The sequence below is a fragment of the Lynx canadensis genome, chromosome B3 (genome assembly GCF_007474595.2).
Source record: "Lynx canadensis isolate LIC74 chromosome B3, mLynCan4.pri.v2, whole genome shotgun sequence".
NCBI classification, from domain to species: domain Eukaryota; kingdom Metazoa; phylum Chordata; class Mammalia; order Carnivora; family Felidae; genus Lynx; species Lynx canadensis.
In genome coordinates, this window is record NC_044308.2 from 80,767,488 (window position 1) to 80,785,934 (window position 18,447).

The 18,447-nt window shown below is 35.9% G+C and overlaps 1 protein-coding gene across 6 annotated transcripts in view; it reads right to left on the reverse strand.

Moving 5' to 3' along the window:
• Window positions 1–276: 276 nt before the first annotated feature.
• HECTD1 (HECT domain E3 ubiquitin protein ligase 1) overlaps window positions 277–18,447 on the reverse strand; it is a 92,623-nt gene continuing 74,452 nt past the window's right edge. For 4 of the 6 annotated variants that reach the window (XM_030318881.2, XM_030318878.2, XM_030318877.2 and 1 more), the window contains 14 exons: window positions 15,982–16,204; window positions 14,828–14,882; window positions 14,424–14,606; window positions 13,830–14,037; window positions 13,660–13,745; window positions 13,315–13,442; window positions 10,630–10,831; window positions 9,039–9,176; window positions 6,908–7,515; window positions 5,873–5,951; window positions 5,655–5,748; window positions 4,797–4,947; window positions 2,048–2,192; window positions 1,038–1,935 (listed from right to left, as the gene is read on the reverse strand). In XM_030318881.2, coding sequence (XP_030174741.1) covers window positions 1,798–1,935; window positions 2,048–2,192; window positions 4,797–4,947; window positions 5,655–5,748; window positions 5,873–5,951; window positions 6,908–7,515; window positions 9,039–9,176; window positions 10,630–10,831; window positions 13,315–13,442; window positions 13,660–13,745; window positions 13,830–14,037; window positions 14,424–14,606; window positions 14,828–14,882; window positions 15,982–16,204 — 2,438 coding nt within the window. In that variant the 3' untranslated portion in view covers window positions 1,038–1,797. Of the gene's footprint in view, window positions 1,936–2,047; window positions 2,193–4,796; window positions 4,948–5,654; window positions 5,749–5,872; window positions 5,952–6,907; window positions 7,516–9,038; window positions 9,177–10,629; window positions 10,832–13,314; window positions 13,443–13,659; window positions 13,746–13,829; window positions 14,038–14,423; window positions 14,607–14,827; window positions 14,883–15,981; window positions 16,205–18,447 lie in introns of all 6 variants that reach the window. The other 2 variants (XM_030318875.2, XM_030318880.2) reach the window with 2 other exon arrangements.

Genomic DNA, 18,447 nt, shown 5'->3' on the forward strand with positions numbered 1-18,447 from the left:
AAATTTTAAAGCCATGCTTAGCTCATGGGCAATACAAAAGTAAGCAGCAGGCTATTGTTTGCTGACCCCTGTACTAGATTATAGATTAGTCTTGGTAAAAGCTGGGTATTGACAGACATTTTACAGACTTAAATAAATGGCAATACTAAGCACATAAACTGGATTTTAACTCTATCACTAGAATAAAGTTTTAGTCATGTATCCATGACTTTATTGAGACCATCACCACGACTATTTTTTGGATTAAAGCATAGGTCATACATTTAAATATTGCTATTGTGTTTTATTTTAACTTTTATTCTCAGAACTGTGAAACTCACAATAAGATGAATTATTTAAATGCTGCCACTGATTACATAGTCACAACATTCTCATGCAGAGAATAAAAACAGTATTCAAATGATTGACTATAGTGGGACATATCTCTTCTAATGTAGAAAGGGAATGTATGTACCTTTTAAACAGGTAAATAATGGGCAATTCCAAAAAAAATGCTTTTCACTCCTAAAAAAGCCATCTGTCTAAATCAGTCCTACTGACGTTTCTTTCACCTAAGGGCAGAGATGTGATAAATCACAGAATTTGGAAAATGGAAACAGAAGCCATTCTTCAAAACCAGGAAATGGCCATATCCTGGTGGTTTCTTTTCACACTAACAACATTCAGAAATCATTCTTGAATCTTAAACTACACATCCCTGCAGATACAATGGTAAATAGCAGATCTGGTGTTTAAAAAGTTAACACAAATAACTTGGCCATTCACAGCTGAAGAATACTTTAAGACAGAACACAACAGTTGGATCACAAGCATGTGAACATAGATTTCTCCTAGATTTCCAGTTTCAGTAAGTGTATTTACTATAGAAAAATACATTTCTTCATGTAGTAATTTCAAAAAACTATATCTCCGTGATTCAAAATAAAAACTATCTGGTTAAGTTCTTAGGTCTGACCGTTGCAGTGAAATAGTCACATGACACAGTTTTGTACGCTGCAAACATTTTAATGATTATTGTTGAGCATACATTTTGGAAATTTTTTACTTCAAACTGCAACAAGTTAAATAAATGTTTATAATATACAAAGAAAATACAACCAAAAGTAAAACTTGCTTTAAGTGTGCCTTGCATCTAGACCAGTGTTTTTTTTCCCCCTTAATATATCTTTACCTTTGAGCTGCACAAACACACTTAAGAATTTGATCTTTATAGTATGGCATTTAGGAAATAAAAATATACTCCCACCTCAAAGAAATAAAAAGGTTGTGCATGATTATATGCCAAACAAGAGAGAGAACACTAGAATACTCTGATAGTGCAGGCATCATTAAAAAGGAAAAGAAAAAGCTTGAGATGCTCATTAACTATGTTTTAAGGAAGCAGGATTTTTGACCAAGTAGCTTAAAAGCCAGCAAAACGGGGATCAGTGACGGCAACTGTAGTGTATGAAGTATGAAACGACAAACTTTACACAAATACACTGTTAGAAATTTACCAGTGAACACTGAAGATCTGAGAAGCTGCTCTTTGGAACAGTCAAGTAGGACCACCTTTTTCCAGTCACTAAGCCCTTGTAGCAACACACAGTGTTCTGTGCTATATACTTGCTGGCTGGGTAGTTAAAGGATTTGTTTTGTCATTAGCAGCTAACCAACTTATTCCACATGTTCTTAAAGCCTTAATGGTTGAAATAAAGGCAAGTGTCATTAGCGTAGAGGATCATATACTTCTCTGCACACAAACACAAGAGGCTTCACTAGTATTTTATAAGTCTCTGATGTCTCCCATTTCAAAGCTCAATTGAGATGAAAGCCTTTCTCCATGGTAGCAGCTAGCAGGCGCTCTCTCATGATCTCCTCCGAAGAATATTCCGGTAACTTTAGATAATGCACACATGTATTTACTGATGGATAGCTTGCATCAGTAGCATCGACCTACAAAAAGAAAAGTGAAAACACAGAAGACCAGGACTTTAAATTTTTATTTCTTTCAATCCTGAAGTAAGTAAATTCCATTTGGATTCCTTGTTAGCTATAAAGTTTGTACCTTGCGAACAACTGTGAGCCTGGGATGCAGGTTAGCCAGTCCACCTGGGGGAAGAGTTGAGCAACCAGTGGTAAACTGCAAGAATGCTTTCCTTTCATCTGAAGACATGCCACACAAAACCCTCACGAATCTCAGGAAACCAGGGCTGTAAGAAGAAAAATATACTCATGTGAGAGCTGATTTAAATGAAAAACACTACCACTACCTTGTAAGCCAGCAATAACCCAAAAAACAATTATCAGTAGTATCTAGAGTACTAGAGACTCTTGACTCAGCATGAAATGAGCAGATATAAGCTACTTTAAAAATATCCTACAAAGACTGTCTTGTACTTATAAACAGTCAGAACCAAAACACTGATGGAGTACAGGGATCAAATATGCAACAAAGCCAGCAAATCAGAAAAGCTCAAGATGCACATGCATAATTCATCTAAATATGGCTAAAGGGGATCTGAAACAATCCACTTTTGTTAACGGTGAAATAAACTGCTTCTATATGCCACAATAGGCATGAATTTCACAATCATAATGTTAAAGAAAAGGGGGCACCTAGGTGGCTCAGCCAGTTAAGCGTTGGACTCTTGGTTTTGGCTCAGGTCATGGACTCATAGTTTGTGAGTTTGAGCCCCATGTCAGGCTCTGTACGGTCAGTGTGGACAGAGCCTGTTTGGGATTCTCTCTTCCCCTCCCTCTCTCAAATGAATTTTTAAAAAATTTTAAAAACTTAAAAAAAAAGTTGACTTAGGAAAAAAAATGCTATATAAACATTAGAGTTAAGTTTAAAGTAATTCATAATACAGCTGACCTTTGAACAACACAGGTTTGAACTGCTCAGGTCCACTTGTACATGTAAGTTTTTTCAATAAATACAATATAGTACCGCAAATATATTTTCCCTTCTTCATGTTTTTCATTATTATTATTATTTGAGTGTAGCTGACACAATGTTATGTTAGTTTCAGATGTACAACATAGTGATTCGGTAAATTTATACATTATGCTATTCCATCACAAGTGTAGGTTCTCATAATTTTCTTTTTTTTTTTTTTTTTAATTTTTTTTCAACGTTTATTTATTTTTGGGACAGAGAGAGACAGAGCATGAATGGGGGAGGGGCAGAGAGAGAGGGAGACACAGAACCGGAAACAGGCTCCAGGCTCTGAGCCATCAGCCCAGAGCCCGACGCGGGGCTCGAACTCACGGACCGCGAGATCGTGACCTGGCTGAAGTCGGACGCTTAACCGACTGCGCCACCCAGGCGCCCCTCTCATAATTTTCTTAACATTCTTTTTTTTCTCCAGCTTACTTCACACAAAATATGTTCATGTTATTGGTAAAGCTTCTGGTAAGAGCAGGCTATTAGTAGTTAAGTTCTGGGGAGTCAAAAATTATACACGAATTTTCAACTGTGCTCCCCTAAAAAACCCTGCATTGTAAAGGGGTCAACTGTATTCTCTCATTTTAGTTAATTCGGAAACTTTTTTTTTTAAGTTTATTTATTTATTTATTATTATTTTTTATGTGTATTTACTTTTGAGAGAGAGAGAGACAGAGGTGGGAGTAGGGGAAGGGCAGAGAGAGAGGAAGACCTAGAATCCGAAGCAGGCTCCAGGCTCCTAGCTGTCAGCACAGAGCCCAACTCAGGGCTCGAACTCACAGAGTGCAAGATCATGACCTGAAATGAAGTTGGATGCTTAACCGACTGAGCCACCCAGGCGCCCCATGTTTATTCATTTTGAGAGAGAGACAGAGACAGTGTGAGAGGGGGAGGTGGCAGAAAGAGCGGGAGACGAAGAATAACAAGCAGGCTCTGTGCTAATAGCACAGAGCCTGACATGGGGCTCGAACTCACAAAACTGTGAGATCCATACCCTGAGACGAAACCAAGAGTCAGATGCTTAACTGACTGAGCCACCCAGGTGCCCCTGGAAACTTTTAAAAAGAAAAGGTAATATACAGCCTGTAGTCTTAAAAAAAAAAAAAAAAAAAAAAAAAAAAATCTAATAATCAGTGGTATGAAAGAAAAAAACAACTCAAGAACTGTTTCAGACTAAAGACCTATCCCTCCAAAAGTTCCTATCACAACCAAATGCTATTTCCTGATAAGAGACAGTGGTGATGAGGGGAGTGCTATTAAGGACATTACTGGAGTAATCAACAAACCTGGACTATGGACTACAGGTTAGCTAATAGTATGAATTTGCTAGCTAATGTAGATACATGGGAGAATATCCGTATTTTCAGAAAATGTACACTCAAGTATTACAGAGTAAAAGGGCACGATATAAGCAACATATTCTCAAATGGTTCAGAAAAAAACAGTATACATACACATATACCACGTGTAGGTATATATATAAACATGTGTGCTTATGCATAAATAATATAAAGCAAATCTTAAGTAGAGTTGAATCTGGGCAAAGGCTATTTGGAAATTCTTTCAACTTTTTTTTTTACAAGGCTCAAATTTAAAAACAATAAAGGTTAGTATAAAAACAATGAAGCCTAAAGGTTTACAATTCACCCAATTCTTAAAAGAGCGAACAATTAAAATGGAATCTTAACACGAACAAAGACTCAATTTTCTTTTTGTATAAACTCAGCCTTATCAATGGATATGAAGACTTAACTGCTTTCTCACTTATTTTATGAATGTGATTCACTGAGTCATAGTTCTTTAGAGAATCTGTCATTTGATTTTGGGACATAAACTATTTTACTGACCTTAGAAAATAAGCAACACTTACCTGTCACGTGTATAACCCAACTTAGGTTCAGTATAATTAATAATATCCTCTGCTGCCCAGGATGGTGACTGGTTTCCACAAAGAATCATTTGGACTTCTTCATGGCTGAAGGAACTTAATTTCTCCATTGGGAAAACTTTATTAAACCCATCTACATTATACATAGCAAAAAATCAAAAACAATAAAACATGTAATTCAATTTCTAAGTTATAATTCCAAAATGCCAAATTTCAAATCAAAAAACCTAATATCAACAGAATGGAATATGAATAAAATATTAATAAATTAAAAAAAAAAAACAAATATAAATTAAAATAGCTTGAAATCTAAGCTATGCTAAGGTTTTAAGTACAGAAATTTCCCTTAATACTGCAAATGTGAACCGAGATACTCGCTCAGTCACTATGGTTCAGTAGCCAAATTCTAGTAATTTCTTAACCAACTCTTTGCATCATAGGAGCTAGCTGAATCTATATTCTTTTTCAGAACTAGTAAGTGACAAACAGTCTAATATATTGTGCTTCAATTTTCTCCTGAAAAACTTAGGTTCTAACATGGTTTAAGTCATCCTGATCATGCAATGTGGAAAGTACGCAAACTTATGTTCATGTACAAATGAAGAAATGGAGGCCAAAAGTGGGTCCCCCATTACTTAGGAGGAACAAGCTGAGGGTATGCCACAGCTTGAGAACATTCCAACCTGTTCTGGGTAATCTGCAGGACCTAACTATCTGGAAGTCAAAAAACCACAGGGCAAATCTAGAGACTACCAGCAATTCTTGACAAGGTAAGTGCCTGAATTTCAACTGTCTCCAAGTAAAAGGAGAGGTATTAAGCTCAAGAGCCCTAAGAATTACCTCTAAAGGCTTCCATCTGTTTCTGAATACCCGTATGCATACAAAAGTCAAACATCAAATCCACATATTCTTCTGCATTATCCATTGTTATCATCTGCAAAGGAAAATTTGCCAACATTGTTAATATCCAGGGATGTTTTCAGTAGCTCCTACTACAACTGGCCTCATCTAGAGGATGTTTCTGAACTTAACGACTGTATCGAAAGCAAAACTTTTACCTCATCTTCCCCACTTGGCTTGAGATCCACAGCTGTAAAACCATATATTCTTGAGGAAGGGCAAAACTGGAAATTTAAACTGGGAAGACAAAAAGTGTTAGATTAACATTCAGCTACCATTGGTGTTTAATTTTTAAAACACTGCTGCCAAAACCATGATCCCCCCCACCCCTCTGGCTTAGATGTTAAGCATGAGGCCTTTTGAATGCAAAAACCCCATCCACAAAAACTAGTAGGCCAATCATCACCAAACCTGGCTTTGCAAAGACTGCAGGAAATCACCACCTTTCCAGATTTCATTTCCCTTTATGGCACAAAATTAATAAAGGGTTTTTGCAACAAATTAGGACAGCAACATCTTTACTTTTTTTTTCTGAGAAGAAACTATTGCTTCACTAATGTTATTCAGGCTCTGTCCCTACCCTCAAAAAGGACCTTGAATATATAATAATTTATCAAACAAAACTTCTCAACATTATCAAGAAAGGAAGAAAGAGAGAAAAAGAAAAATAAAAAGAAAAGAAAAAAAGAAAAGAAAGGAAAGACAGACAGACTTGCAGTCAACCCAAAATCACAGAAAAACATACCAAGGGTATAATACTACATGTATAGAAATCAAAAGAATTTTATCAAAAGATCTGTAGCATCGGAGTCAGTTAGTACAGCCATTGGGCATAAGGCCTACATATAAAGCAAACTACTTTGAGCTTTGCCAAATACACCATATATATTAATTAGCTATGATTTCTCCAAGTATCTTTGACTTTGGACTTTCATACAATATATATACATTAATCACATCTGATAAATCAGATAACCTTCCAGAGATTTGACGATTAATAAACTATATTCTGGTATTCTGAATGTTGTGTCTATAATATGAACTCTTTAAAATTCAAATCAATAATATTTCCTACAGCATATTATTGTTCTTAACCGACTATTTACTCATACATTGCAATTAGTGGGGACAAAGAAATAAAAGCTTTAAAATCTATTCATCCATTAGGTTGAAGAATGTATATATAAACTTACCCTAAATCCTCTATGCTAAGTGGAGGACCAGACCCTGATGGATTCTTTAGCACTAGTTCCTGTAATTTCGTGTTCTTCTCATCTTCAGAAAGACCTTTGTTGCTTAAAATCTGACGCCTCTTGACAGCAAGGTCTTTAATTTCTTTTAAAAATCGGGCTCGGTGTGGGTTTACTAGTTCAAAGTCTTCCCAAGTTAAAATTCCATTAAACCAAGCTGGGGGTTTTGGTTTGGGGGGATCTAGAATAAACTCTGACTTTGAATCCTCTTCAAAGCTTCCTACAGAGAGTGAATCATGACCTTCTTCTGTAGAAGCTTCAGACTGACTTTCAGTACAGTGTAAGTCTCTATCACCTCGTGACTCATAAATTAATTTACTCATATTGCTTTTAATGTCACCCATACACATAAGTTTAAAGAAAGGCTTAGAAATAGGTAAGTCCACAAGTCTATTGTCTTGAATGCATTTGGCCAAGAAAATCCCAAGGAAATGAAAGAGTTTTGTGATCCTTTCAAGCTCATCACTATCTTGTGGAAATGGTGCCGTGAACAGCCCACATGATCTCTGCACATAGTATCCGGGAGGTTTCAATCCACCTCCAAGATCAACCTAATTTTTTAGAGGAAGAAATAAAAATAAAATTAAACAAAAGATGCATAAGTATTAAACATCTTCATCAATTTAGCTATATTAAAGTATTTATATATACCTTTTATTAGGTTTTGGTGACTGAATTTTCTTCTTTAAAACCATTTTAATAATATCAAGATTAATCAATAATGGGGGCCCCTGAGTGGCTCAGTCAGTTAAGCATCCAACTCTTGATCTCAGCTCAAGAGTTAAGCATCCAACTCTCGATTTCACAGTTCAAGAGTTTGAGCCCCACGTTGGGCTCTGTGCTGTTAGCATGGAGCCTGCTTGGGATTCTTTCTCTCCCTCTCTTTCTACCCTTTTCCTGGTTGTGCTCTCTTTACATTAAAAAAAAAAAAAGGCAAAGGAATTGAAGGCAAAAATGAACTAGTGGGACCTCATCAAGATAAAAAGCTTCTGCACTGCAAAGGAAACAATCAACAAAACTAAAAGGCAACCAATGGAATAGGAAAAGATATTTGCAAATGACATATCAGACAAAGGGCTAGTGTCCAAAATCTATAAAGAACTCACCAAACTCCACACCCAAAAATCAAATAATCCAGTGAAGAAATGGGCAGAAAACATAAATAGACACTTCTCTAAAGAAAACATCCAGATGGCCAACAGGCACATAGAAAGATGCTCAACGTCACTCCTCATCAGGGAAATACAAATCAAAACCACACTGAGATATCACCTCATACCAGTCAAAGTGGCTAAAATGAACAAATCAGGAGACTATAGATACTGGTGAGGATGTGGAGAAACGGGAACCCTCTTGCACTGTCGGTGGGAATGCAAACTACTCTGGAAAACAGTGCGGAGGTTCCTCAAAAAATTAAAAATAGGTCTACCCTATGACCCAGCAATAGCACTGCTAGGAATTTACACAAGGGATATAAGAATGCTGATGCACAGGGGCACTTGTACCCCAATGTTTATAGCAGCACTTTCAACAATAGCCAAATTATGGAAAGAGCCTAAATGTCCTTCAACTGATGAATGGATAAAGAAATTGTGGTTTATATACACAATGGAATACTACATGGCAATGAGAAAGAATGGAATATGGCCTTTTGTAGCAACATGGATGGAACTGGAGAGTGTTATGCTAAGTGAAATAAGTCACACAGAGAAAGACAGATATCATATGTTTTCACTCTTATGTGGATGCTGAGAAACTTAACAGAAGACCATGGGGGAGGGGAAGGAAAAAAAAGTCAGAGAGGGAGACAGCCAAACCATAAGAGACTCTTAAAAACTGAGAATAAACTCAGGGTTGATGGGGGTGGGAGGGTGGGTGATGGGCATTGAGGAGGGCACCTATTGGGATGAGCACTGGGTGTTGTATGGAAACCAATTTTACAATAAATTTCATATTAAAAAAAAGATCAATAATAAAAAAGTTAGAAAACCTGGCTTAAATTCTGAAAGCATAACTTATTTTTAATACTTTCTAAAAGCAGAATCACAATCACAAAATGGGAAATAAATCTTACATGACGAGATTCATCATCTGGAAAGTTATCATCACAAAGCCACGCTCCCAAATCAGTTCTCTGGAATTCTGCTGCCACCAGAGCATAAAATTCTAATGTAGGGCCCAAGCCAGTTCCTTCTTCTCCTAAAAATTCAACCTAAAATATGAACAAATTGTGGGGGGAAAGTGAGCTTAAAGAAAATGTTTTAAAATTATCCCATTCTTACCAAATAATACATTTTTTTAAATAATAGCAGAATATTATAACAACACAGAAGTTTTATTCTAGTTTTTCTAAAAAGTATATTTATTGTACACTATTACACATTTAAACACCATGGTGAACATTGTTCACAAAGTAACTGATCTCTCACACCAACTTTACAAAATAGATTTTCATCCCTTTTGTTACACCAAAGGAAACCAAAGTTTAGATAAAAAGGTTAAATTATTTGCTTGAGGAAATGATGGCACACAGATTTGTCTGTGTGCCTATATGACACCAAAACCTAAACTCTTCCTCTATTCCTAACTTGAGGAAATTACTTCCAAGATTTTTGTGCCCATACTCTACATAGTCCCCAAATGATGTGAGAGGCAGCTTACAAAAACATACAGTGCATGGTAAAAAAATAAAATAATTAAGGATTTTCTACTTAGAGGAATATACGGGTAGGAAGAATAAGATGAAAGCAAATAGAGTTTAAAGTGAAAGCCATAAGTCTCATATACTTTCTAAAGATACAGCGTATCTGTCACGATCAGTCTCTGATCCAAAAGATAAACTAAGCAGCTGGTTCATATTTGTGACAGAACAGAGATTTCTTTCATTGTCCCTCATAGAAGAAAGAATAAGCATATAGGATATGCTCGACAATGCCTACGATAACATCTCTACAGAAAATACATCATGTTTTATACTGCCATTTATTATAACAGCTCTGAATACAGACCCATGGTATAATGCCAAGCACAGTTTAATATAAAACAGTATGCTCCAAAAAAATGTGCATTATCTAATAGCATAGCTTAATGTACAGGTAAAACTGAGAACATCAAAAAAAATTTTTTTATCTTTATTTATTTTGTGAGAGAGAGAGAAGACAGAGCATGAGCAGGGGAGAGACAGAGAGAGAGGGAGACAGAGAATCTGAAGCAGGTTCCAGGCTCTGAACTGTCGACACAGAGCCTGATGTGGCACTTGAACTCACAGACTGCCAGATGATGACCTGAGCCAAAGTCCATCGCTTAACTGACTGAACCACCCAGGCGCCCCAAAATTGAGACTATCAAAAAAATCCTTAGTGAGTGCTATTATTCAGTTCAGGCTTCATTAAGAAATGAGAAGTATCCTTCAAAAAGACCAAGCATTCTCCTACCCCAAGAGGGAAGATACTCTTTGCTACTCATCAAATCAAAAGATCCTAACCTTTAAGGAGGTGAGCTGACATCCTATTTCAAAAGATGTTCTATGAGAGGGAAAGGCCTTACACAGAGGGCAGAGAAATCCTTTCCCGTTTCTATCTAATGCAGTTTGCATGCTGTGGAACAAACAGGTTGGCTGGTTCTCTGTCATTCCTGCATACTAAAAGAAATTCTATGTGCGGTACCTCAAGAACTGATTTCCGATCTGCATGTATTTGCATGACATTCTCAGCCCATTCCATCAGAGATTCACCACGTGGAACTTTTACTCTTTCATGCTTGAGACGACCCACTCGAAACTCCCCAGGATCATCTCGCCTTACACTACTGGTGGTCCTTGTTCTTTCCACGGTGGCTTCACGTCGGTTTTGTAACCACACTATTGCTCTGAAATAGAAAAATACTCATGTAGCTGTAACGTTCAGTAATAGTTTGAATGTACTACTAAACCAGCAACATAATTCCAAGATAAGAATTTTAAGTTGTATTTTATTAGGTGAGAAAATACAGTAAACTTTTTATTGTATCAATTATTATTTCCTCTCCAAGTTAAAACATATAAAGCTCTTTTATTATTTTCCTTAAACAAATTGAGGAAGTACTTGGGCCTGCACTTTTCCTCTTTACCTGAGTAATTAACAGATCAAAATAAAGGTCTCTGGTCCAAACCGCACAGAACACATAAAAATACACACAAACTGGGGATTAAAGGAATAGCATAGGGAATATAGTCAATAGTACTGTAATAGCATTGTATGGTGGACAGATGGTTGCTACCCTGGTGAGCACAACATAATGTACAGAGTTGCTGAATCATGGTTGTACACCTTCAATTAATGTAATATGGTGTGTCAACTTCAATTAAAAAAATAGACAAACTTATAATACACAAAAATACAAGCAAATGCTTTCTTAACTATCAGAGAAACTATAAAATGGTTAAGCTGACTTAATTATTTATTACTGTGATACAAACTGAAAAATGCTACTGATTTTAAAGTATTTTCTTTTGGGGATACCCGGCTAGCTCAGTTGGTAGAGTGTGCAACTCTTGATCTTGGGGTTGTTAAGTTCAAGCCCCATATTGGGTGTGGAGGTTACTTAAAGTAAAATCTTTAAAAAATAAAAAAATACTTTCTTTTGGACAATACAGAGCTAACCCCCCCTAGAGGGTGGGAGAATCTTGAACTAGAAGGAAGAAAATGAAAGATTTGCTCTCATGTGTGCTACAATTTGTTGTTAATCTCAAGCCAATCAGCTATAAACTCTGAGAATCAGTTTCCTCATCTATAAAACAGAAACCATAACCAATGCCACTTATGACAACAGGGCTATGATCTCATATGTACAAATGATTTGTAAATAGTATAACTATCATTATACTGCTCCATTTTAAATTATAACTTTTCTACTTACATCTACTTCAAAAGTATTCTGGGTACTCAATCATTCAAAAAATATTACTGAATACCTCCAATGTGCTGTACATACTGCTTTAGGAACTGCAGCTAGATCAGTGAACAAAAACTGCCAGAAATTCCTGCCCTCATCAAACTTTCATCTAGTGGAAGCAGACAGAAAAAATAAGTATAAAATTATGCAGTATGTTTGAAGACTGTAAGAAAAAAATGATGGCCAGAAGGAAGGAACCTTTCCATGTTATCAAAGGTATTCATAAGAATTTAATTTGGTATTCCTGAGATAATTTATGTAAGCTACTTAATAAACTGTATTGTAAATGCTGATGGAAAACACAATACATCTGATCCTTGAGTAACATAGGCTTGAACTGCATGGGTCCACTTATACGTGGAATTTTTTTTTTTTTTAATTTTTTTTTTTTTCAACGTTTATTTATTTGTGGGACAGAGAGAGACAGAGCATGAACGGGGGAGGGGCAGAGAGAGAGGGAGACACAGAATCGGAAACAGGCTCCAGGCTCTGAGCCATCAGCCCAGAGCCTGACGCGGGGCTCGAACTCACGGACCGCGAGATCGTGACCTGGCTGAAGTCGGACGCTCAACCGACTGCGCCACCCAGGCGCCCCTTTTTTTTTTTAAATAAATAACAGGACTACACATTTTTCTTCCTTATGATTTGGGACCTGGTGGCTCAGTCGGTTAAGCGTCAGACTCCATGAATGAGATCATGGCTCTTGAGTTTGAGCCCAGCATTGGGCTCTGTGCTGACAGCTCAGAGCTTGGAACCTGCTTCAGATTCTGTCTCTCCCTCTCTCTCTGCCCCTTCCCCACTCACGCTCTGTCTCTCTCTCAAAAATAAATGTTAAAAAAATTTTTTTAATAAAAAATGAAACAAAACATATTATTTTCCCTAGCTTACTTGTTTCTAAGAATACAGTGTAGGTGTGCCCAGGTGGTTCAGGCACCCTGAGGTGACTCCTGATTTGAGTCAGGTCACGATCTCACAGTTTGTGAGATCAAGCCCTGCGTCGGGCTCTCTGCTGACAGCATACAGCCTGCTTGGGATTCTCTCAATCTCTCTCTCTCTCTCTGCCCCTACCCCTCTCGCTCACACTCCAAATAAACAGACAAATAAAGAAAACTTAAAATACATGTTAACTGTTTATGTCATCAGTAAGACTTCTGGTCAATAGGAGAAGTCAAAAGTTATACTTTTTTAAATATGATTTTCAACAGTGCAGAGGGGTTGGCGTCCCTAACCCCACATTGTTCAAAGGTCAACTGTAAGAGAGTACATATCCAACTGGAAACCAAAACGTGTTTCAATATTGATAACTCTTTATAAGAAAACAAGATAATATAGTCCTTCCATCAGTCCTGACATAAAGTATACTTGCACATTTTGAGCTTATTTGACATTAAAAAAATATTAAAGGACACATTTCCTACCTTGACGCACCAAATGCTGTACATGTGAAATAAAGCTGTCTAGTTTCAAATGGTATTAGAAAAGGACACTTGCTGGTTAACTGTTCACACCAGTCTGGCAGAGCCCCACTTGCCAATGCCAATGGTTCCTGTAAATTAACAAAAAACAATGTCTTAAGCCAATTATTTACAAAGACAAAAAGGAGTTCTTAAAAGTAATTAACGAAGAAATTAATACAGCAGACCATATGGTCTAAATCACTGAATCAGAGAAACAGTAGAGATGGTGGAAGGTAGAAAAGGAAGAAGAGAGAGTACTTGAAAGTCCAAAAGTTACAGACTGAAGAGTTCGACTGAGTTTATTACCTCAATCTGCTGCAGAATTTTTGTTGTGATTTTTTTGCTAGTGAATTCATCTGGTGGAAAAGTAAACTGGGGCTGCTCATCACCTTCTGTAAAAGTAATAAAATTAATAGAAATATAAACTGACTTCCTTTTTAAAATGCCATAGAAATGAAACAAGGATTCTTACGGACCTTCTTGGGATATTCTTGAATAAGGGTCACTTGCAACTATATAGAGAATACGCAGCAGCTGAAGGACATCTTCCACTCCACAAGAATTCTGACCATTACCGGCTTTGGCCTGAGGTTGCTCTTTCGTCAAATTAAGAATATCACTACTCTGAAGGGTAGAAATGGCCCCCTGGTTTAATCCAGACTTTGTTCCATGCTCACAAAAATCCTATAGAAAAAATTAGCAAACTAGCCATTAATCACATTTTCAAGAAAAGCAATATATCATACTATTAGTATTTGAAAATGCTGAAATTTTTCAAAGAATTGCCTTCTTTTTAAATAAAAACACTATTACCCAAATTGAAAATCAATGTGTTCTAAACCATTAGAGCTCCCGAATAAACTATAACCACTGTAAGCTATAGTTAAAACCATGTACTTAGATCCAATATCACAAATCATATTTGAAATTGTAGTACTTGGCATATTAACAACATTAATTCAACCTCATTTTTTCAAACGTGTCCCAATGAACCTTTTTCTTAAGAATCTTAAAAAGCTGCAAACAAAGCACAAAGCCATTCCCAATTGTGTTTTGAAGCCAATATATACCTTATATGCAGCTATGAGCTGAGAACAATTTCTGTTTTTCCTAATACTTTTATTAGTGCCAGTTAATTTCCAGTGGCGCAGGAAAGCGGCGTCTGCATTCTTCTGCAGGTAGGTTATCAAGTCATTCTTTGGTAATTCATCAGTGCCAAGGTACTGTTCCACATGCTCTATAGACCAACAACCCTACAATAGGAAAAACCAAATGTTGGCCTTTCCTGATTAAAAGTCTATGCTATTTCACATGCACTACATAAGGTAGCTTTAAAATCATGCATTTAACCTCATCTAAAGAATTCCATGTTAGTAATTTTTTCCCCTCAAACATTCAATTAAAAGTATCAGTTTTTCTTTATTTTTCCCTTTTTTCACTAAGTAGCCAAGAAGACCCATTTAATATAACTTACCATTTTTCCATTTTCCTTCTCTTTGTCAGAATCCTTCATTTCTCTGTACATGATTCTAAACATGAAGATATTTTTCACATTAATTCATAAGTCAAATGATTTGTGGTTATTTCCAATAAGGCTTCAATTCTTTAAAAGATATATGAATGATGTCATTCATTAGCCGTATGTTTAAACATTAAACTCAGGGAGAATTTATGAAAATAAATGTGTCAAACATGGGGGAAAGTAGCAGAAATCATGTTTCTGAAAAAGAGCTACTATTTACAAATTTAGCAGAATTGCAAAGAACGCATACATCAAACCTAGAACTTTTAAATGTATGAAGTAATACATTATGTCATGTTATAACTTTCATATACTGTTGTAAAAATAAAAAGAGATGAGAAATGGTTTGCTTCTGGGTCAAGATAGAAAAATAGGATAGGAATAACATGGACCAGGAGCACTTACATTCACACAGGCAGTGAAGATCAAATTTGAAACTTTAGTAAAAATTGAACAGGGTGGGGGAAATACCCTGACAGCCTTGTGTACTCTCTCAAAAGGATCTACATCACTTTATTAGACATTATATAAAATTATCAATGATGTTAACAAAACATCAGAAAAATAAGTTTACATAAGGATGACTGTTAAGTATTATTAAATTATATTAAACTATATTATTATATAAATAATTATTATAGGGAATACTGAGCACCCAGACAATATTGAAAACACTTTATGTATATTAATTCATTGATTCCTCATAGCTACTCTCATTTTACAGATTAATAAAATGAGGCACCAAAATATTAAATGTGCCCAAGTTCATTATTCATTACTTGTTCAACGAATGAATGAACAGAGAGGTAGATTTAAACTTGCAAACCCCAAAACAAATAACAAATAGAAAATATTTAGTACTTCATACACAATCCCAAAGAGTTCAACAATTATTACATAAAATATTAGTCTAGTTTATTTCTAATTAAACCAGTTGAAACCTTAAACCATTTTACATCATGTGTCAGAAACACTCTTGTCTGCTGCTGTAAACCAAGAGAACAAGAACCATTTTGTTTCTACAGGAAAAAATACAGAACTACAATGCTTCTTGGCTCATGTACCATGAAAATATTTACTTAAAACATTACGTGAAAATCTCTTACGTGTATGTTGGCTCCCAAATACGCCTAAGTTTATCTGATTTCACATTGCCATTACAGGACAACTGAAGCAATTTTTGTACATAGTAAAAAATAGTTGATCTGAAATTAGTGAGTGGTAATTCAACTTCACGAGTTGTTCCAAGACCTGTTACTTTCAAAGTGAGGGCTAATCGAGGTGATGGAGTACATTCAACTTCTTCTAAGAGCTCTGAATGAGGTGTTCCTAAAAATAAGACATCAAAAAAATTACACTAAAACAAACAGTCCAGAAAGAACACTGCACTGGGAGACAAAGCTACATGGTATCTAAACTCTTCTGCCATTTATTAGCTAAAGACAACAACTACTTAGGACTCTCCTGGCATCAACATTTTCGTTTTTTAGAAATGAAAACAATCAACCTAGGTTACTTAAAGATGGCACTAAAGCTGCATTTATGCATATGATAGGGATCTCTCATTATTACAAGAAAACACATGCCACTATCAACAACAGCCAAAGTATGGAAAGAGCCCAAATGTCATCGATGGATGAATGGATAAAGATGTGGTATATATATACAATGGAGTATTACTCGGCAATCAAAAAGAAAGTATGAAATCTTGTCATTTGCAATTACATGGATGGAACTAGAGGGTATTATGCTAAGTGAAATTAGTCAGAGAAAGAAAAATATCCTATGACTTCACTCGTATGAGGACTTTAAGACACAGAACAGATGAACATAAGGGAAGGGAAGCAAAAATAATATAAAAACAAGAAGGGGAACAAAACATAAGAGACTCTTAAATATGGAGAAAAAACAGAGGGTTGCTGGAGGGGTTGTGGGAGGGGGTATGGGCTAAATGTGTAAGGGGCATTAAGGAATATATTCCTGAAATTATTGTTGCACTATATGCTAACTAATTTGGATGTAAATTAAAAAAAATAATATTAAAAATAAATTTCATTTAAATTAAAAAAAAAAGAAAACACATGCTAACTGTGTGATTTCAGAAACATTTTATTCTTATAAATGAGAAAACTAAAATTATTCATAATTCTACATAGAGAAAAAAACCACCTACTGAGAAAACCACATACTCTGGTCAATGACCTGCTCATGTTCAATGAGTGGATTGTGAGGTAAACACCCACACCCACATACAGGTTCACAGTGTATTTGGTGGTGCAATCTTTTTTTTATTAGTTCAGGAATTTTTTCCTCATATCATGATAGAGTCTTTTAAAGTATTACTTTATTCATTGCATGGCATTCATACCATTATACCTTAACTGAACCATATCCCTGTTATTATACATAATAAAGGTCATTTCTAATTTTCTGACAATATAAATAATACTTCTATAGTCATCAGTATATATAAATCTGGGTACAGAGCCAGTATTTCTTTGGTATAGACTTTTAGTAGTAACAATATGAAATATATTGCCAAAGAGCTCTACAGAAAATTTGTAGAAATTTATATTGTAGGAATTTATATTCCCTAGCATAGGTTTTTCTTTTTTGAAGGGATCTTGGAATATCTTGATTCAGTCTATACACATCCTCACCATAAAGCATTATACTACGAAGCATACTTACTTCCATATTTAACACAGGTATCCTTCTATCATGTAAAGAATACATTCTATACTTAATCAACATTTAAGTCTTCCTTAAGGATAATATACTGAGTACAATACTGACGTTTATTGAAGCACACACCAACTGTCATGCTAATAACCTTATATGTTTTGCCTCATTTAAATCTTTTAACTACCTTGTCAAACAGAAACTATTATTTTCTACACGTAAAAGGTGAGAAGATTCAGGCTTACACTGATGATATGCTCAGTATATTAGCTTCCTATTGTTGTTGTGACAATTACCATCAACAGGTGGTTTGAAACAACTAGTTCTAGAAGTCAGAAATCTAAAATGGGTTGGCAAGGCTTTGTTCCTTTTTGGAAGCTCCAAGAAAGAATCTGTTTCTTTCCCTTTCCTAGCATCTAGAGGCTGCCCATATTCCATAGTTCATGGCCCCTCATCACTCTCATCTCAGCTTCCTGTTGTCTAATCTCTTTCTCTGTCTCAGACCTTCCTGTATTCCTCTTATGTGGACCCTAGTCATTACACTGGACCTACCCAGATAATCCAGGATAATTCTCCTATCTCATCTGCAAAGTTACTTTTGTCAGGTTAACATTACCTATTCATATATTCTGGAGGTTAGGACCCACATGCCTTTGGGGGATCATAAGTATGCCTACCACAACCAAAATAGACTTGTAAGAGAGAGAGTTACCAGGATGAATAACTCCAGAAACCATAAATGAAACCACTATACAACATTTCTTTTTCTTTTTCTTTTTCTTTTTTGCTTTAAAGAGAAATAGAGCAGAGGAGGAGCAGAGACAAAGGGAGAGAGAGAGAATCCCAAGCAAGCTCCAAAGGGTCAGTGCAAACAAAGCCCAAACCACAAG